Source organism: Syngnathoides biaculeatus, chromosome 18 (genome assembly GCF_019802595.1).
Source record: "Syngnathoides biaculeatus isolate LvHL_M chromosome 18, ASM1980259v1, whole genome shotgun sequence".
Lineage (NCBI taxonomy): Eukaryota > Metazoa > Chordata > Actinopteri > Syngnathiformes > Syngnathidae > Syngnathoides > Syngnathoides biaculeatus.
The window spans coordinates 5445778-5467724 of record NC_084657.1 but is presented as its reverse complement, the minus strand read 5'-3'; the positions used below and the strand labels follow the sequence as shown (position 1 = coordinate 5467724).

Below are 21947 nucleotides of genomic sequence, written 5' to 3'. Positions count from 1 at the left end.
ATGGTACTTCACGAACATTGAGCGTTGTATGTGAAGTCAAACGGTCGTTTTTGTCCGAGAAATACAGTGGCACGAGGAATGCTGAGTCTGCGATGGGACAAAGTCATGTGTTGTTTGCGCCGCTGTTTATCGCCATGAAGGCAGCAGCTTCATGTTACTGCGACTTGCTTTCGATTCCCTGCATGCTGCAGCCAGGACCGACCAAGTTAAAAGGTGGGGGTTCTTTTAAATCTTAACATCAATAACACATTTGACCTCCATAGCTTCTAATGCACCTTAAACACGCCTTACGCATTGATGCACATTCCCACCATATATATATATATATATATATTTTATATATTCTGACCTCAAAAAGCATGGTAGGATACTTCAAAAGCACCACCTTTCATGTTGTTGAGTCATATTTTAGCACATTATGTTATTCCAAAGTGGTGCAAGGCTAACACTCTGTTAACTGCCTTTCACAGGTTAAAGGCTGCTCGTTTGCCCTCCTCTGACAGTCCCTAACATTTCTACACAGAGATGAGAGGCTGCTGGAGATGGTAATGGAGCTCCAGGATTTGGGCTGGCTGGCTCTGGTGGGGCTCTTCCTGGCCTCCCTGCTCATCGTGTTAGCTTGGCTGTTCCAGTTCTTGCTGAGCCTCCTACGCCCGTGGAGAACCAAGGAAACAGAGCAACATCAGCGGTGCCTCTCCCTCAGGCAGCAACTCTATCACGGGTGGGCCGCAGTTGTGTGGGGCTTCCTGCTCAAGATACGCCTGGCTCGGGATGGAGGAGCTGCGTCCGAGGCCGGGGTTAAAGGGTTGTTGACCTCCCTGTTCTCCTTCAAGTCCTTCAGGGAGCAGTGTCGCAGGAGCTGGGTCAAAACTCTGAATGAGCAAGCTTGCAGGAATGGGGTGAGTGAGAATTCATTTTAGCTTCACCTGAGGAGGCACTCAAGCGCTGAATACGCATGCTGCGAGTGTGTAGAAAAGCAGCACAGGTGTCAGTTTTGATGTTCTATGGGTGCTGGAAATGTGTGTAGAATGAAGAAGTGGGTGGTGGAGTGTCAAATGGGTAAGAGGATGGGGTGGGTTGGGGGGGGGAGTGAACAGCCTTGCGTAACAGCTCTGAAGCATAAGAGTGTAGAGGCAGGAACAGCCAACATAATCGCAGTATGAACGCCCACACCTTGTAAAAATAGCCTGCTTTTCCCCCTGCCTGGTATGAAGTAGTGGGCTCTCCTTTTCAGAATTATGCCCAGGACAGAGGAATGTCTGTCTGTTTGCCCCCCAGCATAACCTTTGGGACAGGTTGCATAAAAGCTCAAATCTCTCTGATATTGTATTACATACACGTTGGGAATTTCGACTTTGGGCTGAAATTTCAGGATGAACATAAAATACATTGGTTTTGTACCAGCAGGTTACAACAGATACACAGAGACTTGACGTGGATGTCCTTGGAAATTTTCATGGATTAAATACATGTATATTTTTCACTTCCTTGTTATTGAACCACAAGTTGTAGCAAAAATACTCAAACACTGAACAGACCTTTAAAGCTTGTAATGCATTTTGAGTTCATCTTGAAATGTCACCATAAAGCCAATTATCTCAAATATTTCTGAGTATGTTTTGGAACTGCGGTGAATGCACGTTTGAGGCTTCTTGAACAGTTCCATAAAGGCTTCTGGCCTTTTGAAATTGTTCATTTTATCCGTGAATCAAAGTCCGATGTTTGACCCGCTGTCTTATAAAGTGTTTGAGTCAGGTGATTCTACACAGCACTTTACAGTCATACAGGGGTTAATTAAATACTGGATGGAAAAGGTCCACCTTTTTTGAGGCAAAACGCAGATCCCACCCAGAAGAAAATCAAGTCAAAAAGCCTAAATAAAAAGGAAGTCTGTGGAGAAAATAAACGGGGCTTTCTGAGAATAAAAGAGGATAAGTTACCTCCCCTGCAAAAAAACAAAACAAAACTGTCCACTGTAATAAGTAAAAAAATGTGAAAAGGTCCCATTCCATCAAGATCTACAGCACTAGAATGACAATGGTGGCACGGTGGAGTGACTGGTGAGAACGTTTGGATCACTGTTCTGAGGACCCGGCCCCCACCGTGGCTGTTGGGGTTTTCTCCGGGCACTCCGGTTTCCCCCCAAATCCCAAAAACATGCATTCATTGGAGACTCTAAATTGCCCTTAGGTGTGATTGTGAGTGCAAGTGGTTGGTTGTTTCTATGTGCCCTGCGATTGGGTGGCAACCAGTTCAGGGTTTACCCCGCCTCCTGCCCAAAGATTGCTAGGATAGGCTCCACCACCCTTGTGAGGTTATGTGGCTCGGAAAATGGATGGATGTCCATTAGTTGCACACTGTTAGTCCACCTGTTTCTTAGTTTGCAGGCTACTTCCTAGTTCATGTAGGGGTTAAAGACAGCGTTGGTACCATTAGATGCTGGGAGATGGTATCAGCATATGCATCCTGTGAGTCAAGTCAATCACTGGCGATGAGAAAAAGATATTATTCACTCAGCAATAATGAAAACGGATCATTTTTCAAACAGAATTTCAGGAATGGTAAACAAGCTGGTTCACCACAGTGTGTCCTTGTGATAACTCCGGACACTTTTTGAACTGAGTGCGAGCCAAGGCATTTTTACTTGTTCATTAGTAGAAAAACATTTTCTCATCATTATGCGTCTGTGCACAGCTGTGTTATTCTAGATGCGTCTGCAACATAAATGCTAAAATCACTTGGCTGCAAATGATACCGGATCATATTACTGGCTGAGATTACAAAACACAATCATGCTGCCCCATTAATTTGATACGCTGACAAAGGCTAATATGGGTGGAATGGAATGTTGTTGACTTTTAACTTGAAAAACCTGCTGTGAGACGTCACCAATAAAAGCACATCAGTCACACCCCTTTCTTTGCCTGTCATGTTGAATGTTTTGCTGTGCATGTTGTCATGGCCACTCACCCAAAAAAAATAAATAAATAAATAATGACACCGATGATGGTCCCTGAACTTTCTCCACTGCTTCCCATTTGCCGATTGTGGCTGAGCCACAGATCAGAAAAACAAGAGTCCCCTTGAGGCTGTGCTTTGAGGATACCCGCTGCACGAGGGATTAGCATGTCAATCCCCTAACTTTAGCAGTTCTCTAGTATTGACGGTCTGCCTAGCTCTTGAAACATTTGTATTATTGCTTAGAGAGGTAAGCACTTAACACACATAGAGTATATGATATCCAGGTATTTAAGTGAGAGGTTATCTCAACATTATTACTCAGTTCATTTCTTCATTGTTATCTCAAATAGGCATCATCATTACGGATGTTTCCTGATTGTCTACTCCCCAACATATTTTTTTTATTAAAGGAATACGGGTCACGGTTGTATTTGTATGACATTTCCATTTTGTCGTAGTAATTATCTTAATGTTTAACATGGGCAAAAATCAGTTTCTCTTTCTTCAAGTTAGATAAAGTTGAAGTAAAATGACTTTATGATTATCTATCCATCCATTTTCTTAACCCCTTATCCTCATAAGCGTTGGGGGAGTGCTGGGGCCAATCCAATCATCGGGCAGCTGAACTGGTTGCCAGCCAATTGCAGGGCACACAGAGACAAACAACAGTCACAGTCACAATCACACCTAGGGGCAATTTAGAGTGTCCAATTAAATGTTGCATCTTTTTGGGGTGTGGGAGGAAACCGGAGTGCCTGGAGGAAACCCACGCGGGCACTGGAGAACATGCAAACTCCACGCAGCCGGGTCTGGAATTGAACCTGGGACCTCAGAACTGTGAGGCCAACACTTTACAGCTGAGCCACCATTCCGCAACTTGTAAAAATATCAATTAAAAAAAATGTTTTTAAACTATTTGCATGTGGAAGGGCAACAGAAAAATGTCTGGAACTCGGGAATGCCACGATGATTTTAATTCATATTTCACATTTACAGAGGAACCTTAGGGACAATATTACATCACAAATATGGAAAAAAGGTCGTTGGGCAAAATGTGGGAACTTTAACAGAACAAAGTGTTAACTGTTAGAACCTCAGCATCCAAGCTAATGCGTGTTTGAAGGTTTATGGGCTCAGTGCTTAAAAACAAGATTCAATCTGTTTATTTCACTTGAACAACTGTACTCAGAAAAAAAACCCATCCATCTTTGTGGCATCCCATGATGCAGCTTGTGTCATGATTCACTTGGATAGAAAATGTCTGGTGACGTATTGCCACAGGAGATACAGGATACACTGTTTCTTTGGCAAAGGGCTTAATGGGGACTCATTTGGATGGTTGTTGCTGGATTGGCTGGAGGCTGGTTGACCTTTTTTCTTGGCTACAGACCATAATAGCGTCATTTAATGGTGTTTTTACGCGTAATTTTGACATTGATTAAAGGTGATTGATTCTCATTGAACAAAATAGAAGATTTTGGTCCATCTGTGACATGCAAATATAAAGTGACAGGGGAAGAACTGAAGCCCGCAGTTCATGTCATCCTTCACTGCCTCCGTGCTGCTGGTAGATGATTAATGGCCTGTGATTATGCACAAGTAGTTTCATCTTAAACGGCAGGGGACATTAAGCACTTACCACTCATTTACTATGATAGCACAGGAAACGGACGTTTTCATCTTGATTTATCACAGCTGTGAATCACGACTGCAAGCCAAGATTCAATCTGTTTAGTTCCCACTTGGTGACCGAATATGAGTGTGAATGGTTTTATCTCTATAAAGTGTTTGACCGGCATCCAATCCAGAGTCCAGTCTGTCTTTTGCCCGAAACCAGCAGCAACCCTAAACAGAAAAAGCGATCTAGAAAATAGTTCCTTCCATGTTCCAGGTTGCTCCAAGTAGAAGTCTTGTAAACAAGAATCGGATATGGCGTGGCAAAACCCACCTTTTAATTAACTGCTGAAAAAGAAGTTGATTACACCCCATTTGCATGTCTTTAATTGCAGAAAACAAGGATTAGTAATACAGATGTTACACTTTGCATGTGGTCAAAAACTGTTTGGTGCAGTAGAATTTGGCCTGCATGCTCACTGGAACACCAGGAGGTGGGAATGCTGGGAAGTGGCGTAAACCCAGCTGCACATATAGACCATTGTTAGCAAATGTACATGCCCGAAGTACAACATAATGAGCAAGTATTTAAAAGGGGGGAGGATAATAAAATTTTATAGCATTAGAACTATGGCTCCTTCAGATAACGGTATGGTTGCATTTGTCAGTTCTCAATATATGTGGAACATACAGAGAGCTAAAATCAATTTTCCAAATGACCACTGTCCAAAACTGATACAAATAAATAAATAAATAAATAAATCGCCCCTCCAATCTGGAGGTCTGGAGTCTCCCACTTCAGTTGATCATAGATGTGGTGATCACATCCTGCGTGAGGTCACTCCCGTTTGCCACAAGCAAAGTTCAGACTGACCAAGCAACTGTAGAGTCGAGTAACATACATACAGTACAAACAGAATGTCTCAATATCCAGTCGACATAACTGTGTGAAAATATGCCCTGTAATGAAAATGAGTTTGACACCCCTGTAAATTGATATATATATATATCTATATTATCAGTATTAAATCTACTTTTTTTTCTTTTTTACCAGTATTTCAGAAACTAAATATAGAAAGTCACTGTTGTGACCAGAGCTTCTCATTGAGAAACTAAAAGGACATGGCAGGAAAGCCAACTGAAGGTCAACAGAAGCCACGGGCTGAGTGTATTCCTGGTTTACCCTCATGCTTTTCAGAAGTGTGCAGCCCGCAAGTCCAAAAGCAAATGTTTCTGACAAACCTGAAGTGACACAGTAGTAGTCCTTGGGGTATCCCACAAATAAACTTCCACATACACATGAGCAAAGACAGAGGTCACAAGGACAAATCAGTGGATGTGGCGCAAGCATTGGGCTGGTGATGACAAAATGTGCTGGAAGGCTGCACAGCGCAGAGTTGCACCAGTTGGCGATGTGGGAACCCGATGGAGTTTACTGACTCGCAGCTGTGTTTCCACATAGTGCTACAGTTTTGTTTAGTGCAGTTCACCACAGTGTGGTTTGGAACAGTAAACCCTGATTTGGATTGTCTTCCCGTTTGAGCAAGGGTGTCAAACCAATTTTTATCGCAGGCCACATTGTAGTTACGGTTTCCCTCAGAGGGCTGTTATGACTGTGAAACCATAAAAATATGTAATTGCCTCATCATATTCATTTCATCATATGAACTAGTTTTGGAATCAGAAATCAAATATAATGGATTTCTCAACTGTTGTTCACTTTTTGTAGCATAACATGCTTGTAATATCTCAATGTTATCATTTATGGTATCTGACAATTTGAAATTTTGGTACAGATTTTCACAAGAATCATGAAGGCTGACACAATAGATGTGCTTTTGCGGAGCACATACAATCATTTAGTGGGCCGTATCTGGCTCCCGGGCCTTGAGTTTGACACCTGTGCATTTAGAGGGTGTGTGAGTGTAAAATTAATAGTACTGCGTCATTTAACTCAAGTCACGTGGTGTAACTCACTGATTAATTTTAAAAGGAGAAATGCACCACAGATAAAGTGTTACAATGGAGGGGATCCATCATTTTGTGACATTCTTGGCGTGTAAATTGTTGGAGAGAAAACTTTGTGTGTTTGTTATTGCATGGAAGTTGTCAATTAGGTGAATTAACCCTGACTGAGTGATTTCGAATTACTGACCCAGTGCACATTGAAGACCAGTTACCAAAACCTCAACAGTAACGACTGAAGTATGGTTTTGAAAGGGTTGTGATAGTCTCATTGCAGTCTGTTTATTCCATTCATCTCTTTTAGTGAGTTGGAGCCAAGCCGATCATACTTTGGGGGGAAAGGTGAGGCGCAATCTGGATAGTGCACTCCTTTTGAAGCAAAAACTTTTCTGCCTTTCTCAGTGAACATAAGAACAATCTGCAGAAAAAAATGTGAATTCAGAAAGGACATTCGAAGTGTTCTAACAAAAGGCTGTTTCAATTAAAACCCAGTTGCATGATATATCTTGAAAAAGCCACTTAAAGGATGCGAGCACATAATTTTTTTTCTTTTTGCCTGTTCATGTGAACAAGAATAATTGTGACGTGTGCACATACTAGATTGTCATGTAAAAATACCCATTCCCCTGTCCATGAGCAATTACACTGATATAAAGTCCTTCATCTGACCCATCTTTCTTACAGACATTGACTAATCCAGGCAACCCTACCCCCTGCGTCTTAATTTGCTATTATCTCATGGGGTCACTTTGTCTTGTCTAAGCATGATTAGCACTGATGTTCAGGGGAATTTGTTCACGATGTCATAATGATCCTAATTAGCCTCACTGCAAATGCCAGTGCTCTTTGGCTGATTGGCACGCAAACTTTTTGTAATACACTTATGTGAGTGTGCACACAACCAGAACCCTTTTCTGGACGCCACACAATCCGAGATACATCACTTTGTATTTGCTCCGCTCTTTGAATGCGATGAATGGTTGGCTGACTGAGCAGTTTTAGAGGCTTCGGCCAAGCAAAGTAAACATCGCTGTTTGTAGTGTGTAGTCATGTGATTGTAGTGTTGGTCCAGACCTACGTCAGCCTGCAGCATTGCACTTTGCTTCCTGCCACTTTCGCACATACACAGCACAAACTACTGTACAGTATATTATATCATCTTCCCACTTTTGCCCCACCTCCGCTTTTCAGTTTGGAAGAGATTGGACTTGGATCTAGAGAGACATATGCTCTGACAATGGGGGATTTGTTTCTCACACTTACATCTCCTGAGCCAGACAACACTGTCCACTGAAGCAGATATTTCGGCACTTACACATAAACATAAAAAAAAACATTGATATGATGATCTGGCCACCAGTGTGAACATATTTCTATTAACGCCGTTTGATTTTGAAAGAGTGTTGAGGAGTTACGGGCCATGCATTTGACACCTGGGCCATCAAGCGGAGATTTACCTGACTTAATCAACACAAAACTATTTTATTATAGAGCAACTGTGTCACATACATCCTCTGGAGTGCTTCACAATCGGTATCTTTCTTAAAAGAGAAAAATGTAACCCTTCTACTCTACCCGATGAACACTTGGGTAAAGTAGATGCAATGATTATTGAAAATGTTGCTTATTTTTCAGAAATGAGAACATTGGAAGGGGTGACAATAGCTATTTGACAATATCTTAACTTGATTTTTATTTCATTCTATTGTAATCCTGTCCAGTTTGTTGCTTTTTCTTATAAAACCATTCTTACATGTTCAAATTAAAGCATTAAAAAAAGACCCTGAACATATTGAGTGACATGGCAGCATGTCGGTCATGTAATACATCTTAATTTTGAAAATTCTATAATATATAAAATTGCACTTTGAAACGACAGCAAAGTAATAGTCTATATACAGAGTTTTTGGGGAGAATCTTGCTCAGCACTGTTTCAGCTGTAGTGCAGGGAAGTCATTGGAATCTGCAACTGAAGCTTGGTCTCAAATGAACTCGAACCTGCTCCCTACCAGCCTTTGGTCAAACATATGTTGTTATTTTCGTGCCAGCATCCTCGGGCACCGATCATCATTATGACTGCACAAGTGCAAATTGCCACTGCCCATACCACGGTTGATAGTCCCATGTCATGCACAGTGACTGCAATAATCTCTTGGGGTTTTTTTTTTCATAAGAGAATTAAATTGATTGCATAAAGATGTTTATCTTGGTTTGCCGTATTAAAAAAAAACAGGAACCTTTGGCATGAGATGTTACTTTTAGGTAGTATTGTAGTCATGCCGTAGCAATGAAATGAGATCAGTGCAGTTCTTGGATGCCTGACACCATACGTGCTTAAAATTCATAAATTGCCCCAGTTAGTTGTCGTTCTCGTGATACAGAGGAAGTTTCATTAGCCAGCTGAGGGGAGAAAATATCCTTAATGACTAATTGCTCACTCGCTGCAAGCAAGTCTGTATATCACTGCAGTCGTTAATGTTTTTTGTCATCCACAAGTGTCTTTGGTCTTCGTGTTGATGAACACTTATATAATATTTATTATATTTTGTTTGTTCTCTGGCTTCCTCTGTCTCTCCTAGAGCTCAATCCAAATCACTTTTGACAGCAGTTTCCAATTTACTGCTAACCCTGCAATAGAGAGTGTGAGCTGCACTCACCAATCAGCAGAGAGAACGGTGGGTAATTATCTTCTCCTTTTAAACGAATAACTTGGGTTGAACATATTTGTGCATGTGTGTACAAATGTAATGTGTACATGAATACCCCACCCTGTCAGTCAGTAGAGTGCTGTGTATGTGTATAGTACCCACCCTCTCTATCAATAGAAGTCACTAAGCGTGGTTTAAGATTATAAAAATGCACTAAAGTTTGGCGTTTTCTCTCCTGGTATATCCCTCACACTACCACAAAGTCTTATGGAACTTAGGCTAGTTTGGTCTCATCTTGCTCACGCACTTAAAAAACCCAAACGGCTGAAAGAGGTTGAGGTAATTATATGGCACACATCCAAATACTGAATGGGAACCATCACTATAAACTGAGGTTAGAACCACTAAACCAACTTTAAAATGCAGTGTGCCCAATGCCCATTCGCGTTTCACCGTTCGCGGCCCTGCATATTCACTGATTTTTCTCTCCCAAGTTTTTTTTTTTTAAATGTACCATATTTTGACGATTGTAGAGGTCTTGAATTCTCGTATAAATAGACGGGACGCTACGTTAGAGATAGCGCCTTACAATGTGGTGGACCTTATGTGCACACTGAGTTACAACATTTGCAAATGTTGTGTGACTTGCCCAACAAAATAAACACACTGGTTACACTGTCAGCATGCATGGTAGCATGTATTTTAGCACATACGTAAGCGAGGCTCTGATGCAGTGAGGAACAATTGCATTTTACATCTGTAAGCAGAGCAACCTTACATTGGCCCAAACACTGCCTGTGTAGGCAGGTCATTACTGATGATGTTGTACACACGGTGAAATACATGCATTTATGAACATATCCATAACAGCATAAAATAAACATGGTTAATTGTACTATATTTTGGCATAGATTTTTTTGTCTTAGAATTATTTTAAAAACAAATCTACAATGAATTACTATGCCACTTAGAATCAGAGGCATTTAACCTTGGTGACCATCTGCATTATGTACATAAGTGCTTGTGGCCAAATGAAGAACAAATTACATCTTTCAGTCGACTTGTTGATGCTACTCCACAGCTACTACTCATAATCAAAAAAGGAACAGTCCTTCACTGTCATTTAAGGGCTATGAATGCGTAAGTAGGTCACAAATACAGTACACCTGTGTACACCCAACTATGGACGTACTCTAAGGGAAAGACATCAGAGTATTTTTGTTGTTTTTGTTTATCGGCATACTGTGAAGTCTAGCGTAGTAAATTGTGATTTTCTATGTAAAATAGAAAAAGACAGGCTTGACAGCTCATCCGTGTGAATCTCTGTTTTTATGCATGATAGGTTTTACATTGTAAATGTCGGGTGGACACTGTGGTATTTCCTGTGACAGTCACACAGCAGTCCCCCGCTGCCGTTGCCATGGACACCTATCAGATTACGATCGCACCTACAGTTGCAAAGGTACTGAGGCACACCACCTGGTTTCTTTGGGTTTGCATGACACTTTTTCAGGGGAGCACATAAGATCATTTGCTTTGTCAAATATCAGTCAAGTATCTACTTTGACGAAAGAAAGTTACAGTCCCAAAGTCCCTATTACATAAACAACTATGGAACACTATTATAGGCTCCACGTCATGTACACTCCTTATCAGTATACTCTACACTGCCTGTCGACAACAACTCAAATCAATTAATAACATCCCGACAGGTAATACTGTTGTAAAAATGGAATTGTGAATATACTCCACCCAATGAAGTATCAAATTTCGTTTTTGCTCCCTCAACTTCCTCTAGCAATAGATTTCTTTCTATCTTGTAAATATTGTGCCTGCAAGAAAACATCATTTGACTTGTAAACTTATTGTGGAAAGATTAATCTCCATGGAATAGTCATAATATTATTGACAGTATTACTTATTAATACGGAAACTGCACAGGGTCTACAGTCTGCCTCCGTGTCTAACGTTCTCTGACCACGCAACCTGTGTCTGACTCCATCATCAGGTGGTCATATGTCTGGAGGAGGCGGAGGACGAAGGACTCTTGGTGTCCTGGACTCTTTCCAAACAGCTGTCATTTAAACTGACTGTGTCACGTTGCAAACAGCAGAGACACGTGAGAGAATTAAATATCAGCAGTCTTGTTGATATCAGTTTTTAAAGAGAAACTTTATGCACTTTAAACATACAGGAAATGGCACCGCTATTGGGTTTTGCTTGACCTTCTCAACATCAAATTTGACAGTTTGATTTCTCAAAGCTAATAAGAAAATGTTAATAATGAAAAATGTTTTCCCTCTTGTGTACTCTGCCAAAATAAAGGTCCATCTTCTGTAAAATGTTGTATAAAAGGATACAAAATGTTGAAATCTGATATCATTCAAGCTAAAGTTTCACAAATCAGTTAAAGGGGAAATCCAGTGATTTGCATGAACAGTGTATCCAACAGGTCATGTAATATGTACCCTATTTTGATAATGTGATGTTAAATCCTCTCTCATTTAATAGTGTTTTGAGAAGATTTTTATCGAAAATTATGAATTTTCAGGGACGCTGCCGTTTTCGCGAGTCACATGACCTACATGTGACGTGGACTGTGCCGCAACAAAGGCTCGATTACATGGGACACCATTTATGCCCAGCGCCGATTTCTCTGATTTGTCCTCATCTGATGAAGAAATAGCAGTATCGGTTGATTGGGAAGACAGAGGAATACTTCCATACAGATTTGAACCTGTGGCTGTAAATTAATGTTGAATATTCGAATGGTTCTCCGGACAGGAATGACACGGAGTCTGATGAGCGAGCTCCGACGGAGGCCTTTAGCCGAGCTTTGGTGGTGGCGGAGGCCTTTAGCCTAGCTTCGGCGTCCGGGGGTAACGGCCTCCGCCGCCTGGAAGCTCAGCTTGCGGCCCGCCGCCGGCCCTCGCTAGTCAGACTCCGCGTCACTCCCGTCCAAAGAACCATCAGCGGCTGCTGGCCCGGAGCTCTGGGGCCTTTGTTTACGCACTTATGTCCCGCGCGTAGGCCTCTGAGTAGTCAGACTCTAATCGAGCCTTTGTTGCAGCACGGTACACTTCACATCCACGCACGTAGGTCATGTGACTCGTGAAAATGGCAGCGCCGCTGAAAATTCATGATTTTCGATTAAAAGTCTTCTCAAAACACTATTAAATGAGAGAGGATTTAACATCATATTGTCAAAAGAGGGTACATATTACATGGCCTATTGGATACACTGTTCATGCAAACCACTGGATTTCCCCTGTAATGTAGAAAAGTATGATATATTGTTTTTACTGCCGTATTTGTTGTCTTGTCAATGTTTTCATTGGTTGCTACTTCCCTTTAGGGCACCGATGACAAGGGAGATTTGGATGTGATCAGGAGTCTTATAGAGGACACTTTGTTCAGCTCTCATCCAGCCGTGATCCTCAACCTCAGGACTTGTGCAACTAGTTTTCCAGTAATTTTTCTCCTTCCTTTCTCTCTTTGCAGTAAAAAGTACAATATGCGTAATTAAAATAGGGTTCATGAAATTTATTGCAGACTCTCAATCCATAGGTTGGAATGTTAGACTGAATAAAATGTCATCATTATCTCGTCCAAAGTCAATAACAGACTCTGGCTTACCCCTGAACCTAAAAGCGGATGAGCAATATGGAAATGGATGTTTTTAATGCCTTTACAGTTATTTTCTGCCCACAGGTCCCTGCGGAACATTTATCAGTAGGATTAAAGCCTGTACCCCATAGTGTCTTTGTGCGGCGATTACTTCTACGGCAGCTCAGAGCGACCTTAAGTAAAGGTCAGATGCATTCCCTCGGTGGCTTTTGATCGTTTCTATTTAACTTTCTGCAAATTCCTTGCGCCTCATTGAGTGTGCATGTGTTTTCAGACCAGTGGTGTAGCTCAGAAGAGCTGTGCTGCGTCCTCAGCTTGAACCAACCCCCCTCAGAAAGGACAACCTGCTTCCTGCCTGTACCCTACAACCCAAAGATCCCAATGGAATGGCGAGAAGAAATTACCCTGTGAGAAGACATCTGTGATGTCATTTTAATAAACAAGGATTTTTCATACGTGGCAACATTAAAAAGAAGTGAATGTTTCTTTTCTATATTGAAAAGTGGAATTTCATCCATGATAACTCTTACACAGCTGCACCCTTTGTGTTGAAGGGAGCTAAGCCCAGAAACCAAAGAGCTGAGAGTGAGACTTCTGGAGCGGAATGGCAGACATGAGCGTAAGGCACAGTGTACTCTAGAGCTTCTGTCCAAAAACAAATTTAGCATTAATGCTCAGACCACTACAGTATAGTTACATTAAAGTCGAGCTATACAATTCGCAATGAAATGCTATTTGTAGGCATTTTGAAATGGAGGGATGTGTTATCATGGCTTCACGAATACAGTCACACAGTTACAGTTAGTATTTGGACAATTTCAGTGGTTTTATGAATCAGCCTTAATACAGAACCACCACCTGTAATACGGATAGAAAAAAAATAGAGCATAGGTCTTTTACTGTTTAGGAATGCTATTACATATGTACAACAGAGCATCATAAGAAATTTGAAAGTACATATTTTGTTTTCAAGCATACATTTAGGTACTCTTTTTTTATTACACTTTTACATGAAATACAGTGCAGAAAATAAGTATTTGAACACCGTGCTATATTCCTAGTTCTCCCACTTAGAAATCAGGGAGGGATCTGAAATTTTCATCGTAGGTGCATGTCCACTGTGAGAGAGATAATCGAAAAAGAAAAATCCAGAAATCACAATGTATAATTTTTTTCATTTGTGTGAATCAGCTGCAAATAAGTATTTGAACACCTGTCTAGCTGTATTACACAAATAAAGCGTTAAAAAAATCATATATTGTGATTTCTGGATTTTTCTTTTTAGATTATCCCTCTCACAGTGGACATGCACCTATGATGAAAATTTCAGACCCCTCCATGATTTCTAAGTGGGAGAACTTGGAATATAGCACAGTGTTCAAATACTTATTTTCTTCACTGCACTTAATCATTGTTTAAGTAGTCCCCCCCCCTGCATTTAAGGTTATGGATAATCTTCTAACTGCATCTTAGTTACTTGCATTGGTATTAAATTGATTCTATTTAATGTTGGGTCATTTTGGTGGTTCTTGGTGTAAAACAAAATGCTGTATTAGCGTATAAAGACAAAATCACCATCTTCTTTAGCTTACTCTATGTTGTTTTGTTCTTTTCCCTTTGGTCTGCTAGAATTCCTTCCAGGCCATGCCTCCTTCACCTTGGACCTCCAGTCCAAAGTTCCTACCTCTGTCGTACTCACAATAAAGCCAAGCCACGCCTTGGAACCTATTGCCACAATCACTGCAGAGGTTCGTGACAAGCTGTTGAATGCATGGCAACCTTTACAAAAACATGGAATAATTTATTTTACAAGTGTTATAAAGCAGCTGATAGGGAGCCCAGTTTTACCTTTTCAGCAGCTTGTGATTTTAGGTTACTAAATGCAAAATAACATTGTTCAAACACAAGAAAGGCTTCCCTGCAAATTCCTCTTGTCTGATCTCAGTGCACACTTAATTGCTAAACGAGACGTTCACAGCCTGATTTGCTGCAACGACGTTTTAATTCACTCAGCTGCTTTATGTGGAAACTGAGGAAGTTCGCTCACCACTGCGTTCCTCGCTCACCCCCACCAAAAAGGTCGATGTGGACAGGACCGTCATGCCGGACGGAACAATCGTCACCACTGTAACGACGGTCCAGTCCAGACTGAAATTGGAGCACAGTCCAGGTATATTTGAAACATGAATCATTGTGTTGGTTACACAACAAATAACAGGAGTTAATGTTTTAGGGGATTCTCCTTTGCGGTCTCCGTCCAAAGTTGAGGTGACAGAGAAGAAGCCCACCATTCTGTCTGATGGAAGAGGGACCCCAAGCCCTGATCCGAGTAGTGAGTTAGAAACCATAAAGACAACTGTACATGGATGAAAAGTACTGGGACGTGCCTCTTAAAAATACTATTAATCATTTGGGGATTGGACCAGAACCCTTAGATCTTGGATAGTTCTCAGCTTTTTTAGAAACTGTTTTTAGAAGGCCCTTTTTTGTTCAAGCATTGTCCTTAGACGCTGAATGAATTTCGTGTTTGAGAACTTGAGTGGCCCATGAAACACTCAGGGGTAAATTAGAGATTGTAAGCGAGGCCTTGTTGATATGCCACACAATGAATTTATTGGAAAGAGTAGTGAAAGGTAGACTCAGGACAGTAGACAGTATCTGTCCGCAACAGTATGGTTTCATGCCTAGAAAGAGTACCACAGATGCATTATTTGCCTTGATGCTCGTAGAAAAGTACGGAGAAGTTCAGAAGGAGCGACTTTGTGTCTTTGTGGATCTAAAGAAAGCCTATGACAGAGTACCAAGAGAGGAACTGGGGTATGGCATGCGTAAGTCTGGTGTGCGGGAGAAATATGTTAGAATAGTACAGTACATGTTGAGGGCAGCAGAAGAGCGGTGAGTTGTGTCGTAGGTGTAACAGAAGAATTTAAGGTGGAGCTGGGACTGCATCAATGATCAGATCTGAGCCCCTTCCTGTTTAATGTAGTCATGGATAGGCTGACAGATGAGGTTGGACAGGACTATGATGTTCGCAGATGACATTGTGATCTGCAGTGAAAGTGATCTGCGTATTGCATGCCCAACTTTTCAGGTTTTTATTTGTTAAAAAAAGTTCAAGATATCGAATAAATTTCATTCCACTTTATGATTGTGTCCCACTTGTTGTTGATTCTTCACAAAAAAAAAAAAATTATATCGTTATGTTTGAAGCCTGAAATGTGGCGAAAGGTTGAAAAGTTCAAGGGGGTCGTTTACTTTCACAAGGCACTGTATGTGACAGAAGAGTCTCTGCTAGGATGAAGGGCAAAGTTTATAAAATAGTGGTGAGGCCGGCCATGGTGTACGGATTAGAGACGGATGGTGGCACTCGAGAAATGACAGGAAGCAGAACTGGAGGTAGCAGAAATGAAGATGCTGTAGTTTTTGCTTGGAGTGAACAGGTTGGATAGGATTAGAAATGAGCTCTTTAGAGGGACAGCCAAAGTTGGATGTTTTGGAGACAAGATTCGAGAGAGCAGACTTCGATAGTTTAGACATGTCCAGAGGCGAGAGAGTGAGTATATTGGTAGAAGCGTGCTGAGGATCGAGATGCCAGGCAAAAGAGCGAGAGGAAGACCAAAGAAAAGGTTGAGGGATTTTGTGAGGGAGGACATGAGGACAGTGGGTGTTGGAGAGGAAATTGCATGAGATGAGCTTAGATGGAAAAAAATGACATGCTGTGGCGACCCGTAACAAGACATGCCGAAAGAAAAAGAAGAAGAAAGAAGAAGCGAGGCCTTGTCTGACCTGAACAAAATTTCCACAGACACACTTGAGAATCTTCCACATAATACTAATCTTGAATGTGTAACGGTCATGTGTCCCTCCCTGTACTTTAGTCCATAAAGTGCGCTGAGAAACAACGCAGTATAGGCTTTTTTTTTTTTTTTAACACAGAAGGCAGCCGCTTGTCTAATGGATTGGATCCTGTTGCAGAAACAGCCATTCGACAACTGACTGAGTCCAACTCCAAAATGGCTCGAAAGACTCCAACAAAGAGAAGCACACTGATCATATCAGGCGTCTCAAAGGTCAGACAATTAAGAGTTGTAATTATAGACGGAACATAGTGGGATGACAACTAACTGCATAGAAATCAAAAACGAATTTTAACAAAGACATGGGGCCGAACAAAATGAGGTACTGTATACCTAAATTTAAGTGGTAGTCTCAGGCACTTCATTACCCCAGCCCCACCCCTCCCCCCACCCTTTCAGATCACATTACAGCAGTCTTCTGACCTGATTTCTGACTGAAAGACTTTGGATACTTTGAGGCTGCAGTGGCAAAAGAAGTCACTGCCGATAATTCCACTACAAACGAATGTAACCATAAAAAAAACATCTTTATCCTTATGAATTTCTGCCAAATTATATCTATACAGGCGGCACGGTGGATCAGCTGGTAAAGCGTTGGCCTCACAGTTCTGAGGTCCTAGGTTCAATCCCGGACCCGCCTGTGAGGAGTTTGCATGTTCTCCCCGTGCCTGCGTAGGTTTCCTTTGGGCGCTCCAGTTTCCTCCCACATTCCAAAAACATGCAACATTACTTGGACAATCTAAATTGCCTTTAAGCGTGATTGTGAGTGTGGCTGTTTGTCTCTATGTGCCCTGCGATTAGCTGGCAACCAGCTCAGGGTGTACCCTCCCGTTGACAGCTGGGATAGGCTCCAGCACTCCCCATAACCCTCGTGAGGATAAGCGGTGAAGAAAATGGATGGATATATCTATACATGTGTATTTTTGGTCCTGTCCTGTATTGGAACGGTGGTCTGATGTATGAGCTATGCCTTTTTGTGGCAGAACAGATTTGCAGTGGCCTCCTGTTTGGATTAAGCACCACTGAACAGCACGTGATGACAATTACAGCAGAAAAAAATAACAGTCATGCCCGATATAACATTACATTAGCATCAGAATATCTTTCATGTACAAATGTTTGTCATCCCATTAGTGCAAATAGTAAGATTGCCTAATGCTACAAATTATTTGCACGTGTTCAAAGTTCAGACACATTATTTTAAACTGAAATTTATTACATAGTCAATAATGGTGGCACAAACACTGTAGTGTGTAATAGAGTTCAGTCCAATAAAAAGCAAGGATAATAAAGTTTAATTGCATCTTTCCATGCAAAGTCTATCATTAATGATTTTAAATCAGGATTACTGAAGCAGAGCTTCAAACCCTGAACCTAACCAGGAGGTAACTATGCAGTTTGACAGTATGTTTTACATACAGTATTTAACTTTATTTATTTTGGAAGGGTTGTCTTTTTGTTTTGTTGTTGTTTTGTGATTATCTTATTGAGTAAGAACACATTACCTTTTTTTTTTTTTTTTGCTGACCTTATAATAAAATAAAAAAAAAAAACCTAGTCAAATGAAAATTATGGATTACTCCTCTTCAGGTTCCACTCTCTAAAGACGACTGCACGCTGTCAGGTGGCTATGCCGCAGCAATGGACGCAGCCATGCAGAGCAACCATTTTGGGGCACGACCTCAGCAAGATCCAGATGAAACCACACCTTCCGATGTCTCAGAGCGTCCCTCCGTGGATGATGTGGAATCGGACACTGGCTCCACCAGTGCTTTGGAAACACGCAGCCTCAAGGATCATAAAGGTGACACGATCCTCCAGATTTTGTTTTAGCATTGCAGGTGTGAATAAACCCTCAGCAATTGGACTGTTTCTTTAAGCAATCAGATCTCAAAAGTGCTTTCCAATCAAATTAACTTTTTTCAATCTTCTGGTTGGTTGGTCAGAGCAGGGGAATTTCAACAAAGAAAACAGGGCATTCATACATTTAATAACATCTCCGGTGAATGTTTTTGTGTTATTAAGTAAGTACTGATTCTGAACTGCTCCAAATGATGAACGCACAATCTCATGCTCTTGTATTGTTTTTGCAAATTATTGATTGCATCTATAACTGCAATGTGACAATGGTGATATTAAAAGGTGGATTAAGTCATCTAAATCCCTGCTGAAGCCCAGGTACCAAAGTCAAAAGGTCTTGCTAAAGAGCAGTTCCTCAATTTTGAGTTTGTACTACATGTTTTAATTTAGCCTACTTCAACCCCCCCCCCCCCCAATTTTCTCTATCCGATATCATTTGGGCTTTTACGATGTAGTTGTCATGTAATAGTTGCCTTTTTAGCACTAATTGCTTTTATCCTCTAGCTCTATCAGAACTTTATTTCAAAAGTGCTTTATGAATTATTATGTGGCTACAATTAAGACATTTTGCTGCCACCTGTAAGCCAATATTGATAATATACAGATTTAAGGGCAGGACAGTGAAGCAATTGGTTCACGATCTGCCTCACTGTTCTGCTGTTTGGGGTTCAAACCTCACATCCCTCAAAGGTAATCTGCAATAGCCTCCAATTCACCTGTGACCCTGATGAGTATGCGCAGTGTAGAAATATGATGGGTGGACATTTGAAGCTATATTCTGTCTACATCCCCCAGTGGGATTTCTGCAGAGCGGATCAAAGCTGTTGTTCCGCAGAAGACATCGGGAGAAGGAGCCCTGCCTCAGCCAGTCCCACGAAGATGTCTCCAAACTGGGCAATAACTTTGCCGCTGCAGCGGACAGCAGTCGAAAGAAGTCCGGCAGCTTCTCGCGACGTCTCATCAAACGCTTCTCCTTTCGCTCATCAGGGAAATGGAAAGGCAAAGCTTCAAGCACCAATGGAGGAGCGAGCTCAGCCCATAATTGATCGTTTCGGCTGTCATCCTCTATCAGTAGTCTCGAGCACACGACTATTTATTCTCTCCCATTCGAAAGTCTCTTGGATGGAAGACACCTCTGTGAGTGCTTTTTGGATTGGAGAAATATTACTACTTCAGGACAGAAGTGGTTATTTATCAAATGATTAAAGCTGAAACAAGATGAATTCCATTCTTTGGAAGTTTTTTTTTTTGTGGGATGGGTACAAGGGAACAGTTGCAATGAAATGCTGTTTATTTTTTATTGACAGATGGTGGAAGAATGATGTCAGTACAGTGGCATTGGTGCACTTTGGACTACATTTTTATTTTACATTCTACATACACGTAGAATAATGAAGGTAATTTATGATTATGTGAAGTGCTATTTATTTCATCTAGACCATGGGTTGTCATAGTTGCATTATTCTGTAAAGTAGAGAAACTACTGTGATTGTTTTCCACGCAGAGGTAGTTTTAAAAATCAAGTTGAATTCCATGTTAAAATAGTTGTATTTACCTCTAAATTGCATTAAGACATTGTTCAGTGTAGGTTTAAAATAGGAAAGGTTTTTGTACTCACTCTTAAATGATTTTCAGTTGCCCAAGTGCATCCTCAGGAGGAAAGCAAGCTGGCTTAATATTAAAACAATGTATGCAGTCTATGATGAGAAACTGTTTTTGTTTTTTTAAGATTTTAAAAATGTAATTTCCTGGAATATTTTTCAATAATAAAAATTACTATTACTGTGATTGAACAACTGCAGTCATAAGGACAGTGACTGATATGTACAATGTGCTTTAAGAAGCTAGGATCAATTCTTGATTAGTAGAAAGACACATTGCCTGGCTGGAATGTGACACCAGAAGTGGTAGCTACAACAGGTGGCGTGTGATTTCTGCTATGTTTACTTTATGTTTAATTTATTTCAAATAAATTATTTAAAAAGCAATTTGTGTTTAGATTTGGCTCTTAAATAGAATAGTCTTAAAATTGTCAGGCACTGGTTGATTGCTTCATAGTCGTCAACAGCAAAAGGCACTACGTCAGTGCTGCATGATGCCAGGGCTGCCCCTAAAGGTTTTCTCCGCTCATAAAGCCTATAGAGCAGGGCACAAGTGCTGTTCCATCTGGCATCGTTGTCTTGAACAAGCTTTTTTGGGGGCATGCCAATATTAGCTCAAACAGAGCACAACTATTCCTTTGCTTTTGAGCTGAACTTGGAAGTGTGCCACTATTTTGCAGGCTCGACTTCACATTTTTCAGCTGAGAAGTGTGACAGATTTTTTTTTTTAGACAATGACATTCACCATATGGGCAAAGCAATAAATACTGTTTGTCAAAAATTTAACTGAGTAACACTTGCTACAATATCGTGAGCTCCATCAGTAACCATCTCACAGACCTTTTCAGTGATTCTGCACTCCATCAATAAATTGACAGTTGCAAGTGAAATATTAGTTGCTGAGTGGGTCAAAAGAAATCACGCAAAAGCACAGTATCCGGAGCTTGGCTGTGTGACACATGTACTGGCAAGTGACACAAATGTATGCATCCATGTTGACTGATGTTCACATCCTGGGTTATCCTATGAACTCATTGCGTGTGCAATGTGCAGTTTACTAATCTGCAATCCGAATTCCTGCAATCCGAGTTCCAGCAATCCTTAATATGTCTAAAAGTACTCACGTGTTACACGTTGCACTGTTTGGGGCACAGTCAGACCCAGTACTCCATACTCACAAGAATGTTGTCGGACTGAGGTTCTGCTACTGCCAAAGGCAGGGAACAGTACATTGATGGGCTTGGAGGTGCTTCAGTCATAAACTGTTTCGATGTCTTTGCTTTCATTGCTATTGTACAGGAAGCTGAGAGGCTCTCAGATGTTGCAATCTTTAACCGTTTTGATGTCCGACTTGCCCTGGACTTCACTGGCTGTAATGGAAAAAATCAAAACCACAAAAAAAAAACCCACTTCAAGTCCAGATCTATGCCTCATGCAATGTCTTCGAAATACTTATCTAACTTTATTCTTCAACATGTACCTGACAAAATATCTTGGAAAACTGTAGAATTGTTTGATCTTCGTCACGTAGTGATGCATCTAATCTTTGAAGTTGAAGACTGATGGCACTGATCTGGAGAGCCTGGCCTGTCCTGTTGAAGTCCTCTTCTCTGGAAATCCTGGAAGGTGGACTGGCGGTTGAAAGCCTTCCTTTCTTCTTAACCCTTGGGAAAAATAAAATAACCTTTGGTTGAATGATTTTTTAAAAAAAGTTCCTATTTCATGCACTGACAAAACCAGCCCCAATGGTTACACCACAGACTACGCTACTGCACATTTGTATTTGAGAATCCATGGCTGAATGGGTCCTTAAA

At 41.1% G+C, this 21947-nt stretch overlaps 1 protein-coding gene across 5 annotated transcripts; it reads left to right on the top strand.

The window, feature by feature from the left end:
• Nucleotides 1-72: 72 nt before the first annotated feature.
• On the top strand, nt 73-21506 carry c2cd2l (c2cd2 like). 5 transcript variants are annotated; one of them, XM_061804482.1, is made up of 15 exons: nt 73-213; nt 524-899; nt 9120-9215; nt 10531-10650; nt 11197-11307; nt 12544-12657; nt 12900-12999; nt 13090-13222; nt 13370-13434; nt 14445-14563; nt 14895-14985; nt 15049-15147; nt 16752-16885; nt 18263-18476; nt 19328-21506. In XM_061804482.1, exons 1-15 carry the CDS (start codon nt 152-154, stop codon nt 19576-19578), a joined length of 2085 nt encoding a protein of 694 aa, XP_061660466.1. In that variant the 5' UTR covers nt 73-151; the 3' UTR covers nt 19579-21506. The 5 variants fall into 5 exon arrangements, with proteins under 5 accessions (XP_061660466.1, XP_061660463.1, XP_061660462.1 ...); XM_061804479.1 differs by having other exon boundaries at nt 15034-15147; XM_061804478.1 differs by having other exon boundaries at nt 14829-14985.
• The last annotated feature ends 441 nt before the right edge of the window (nt 21507-21947 follow it).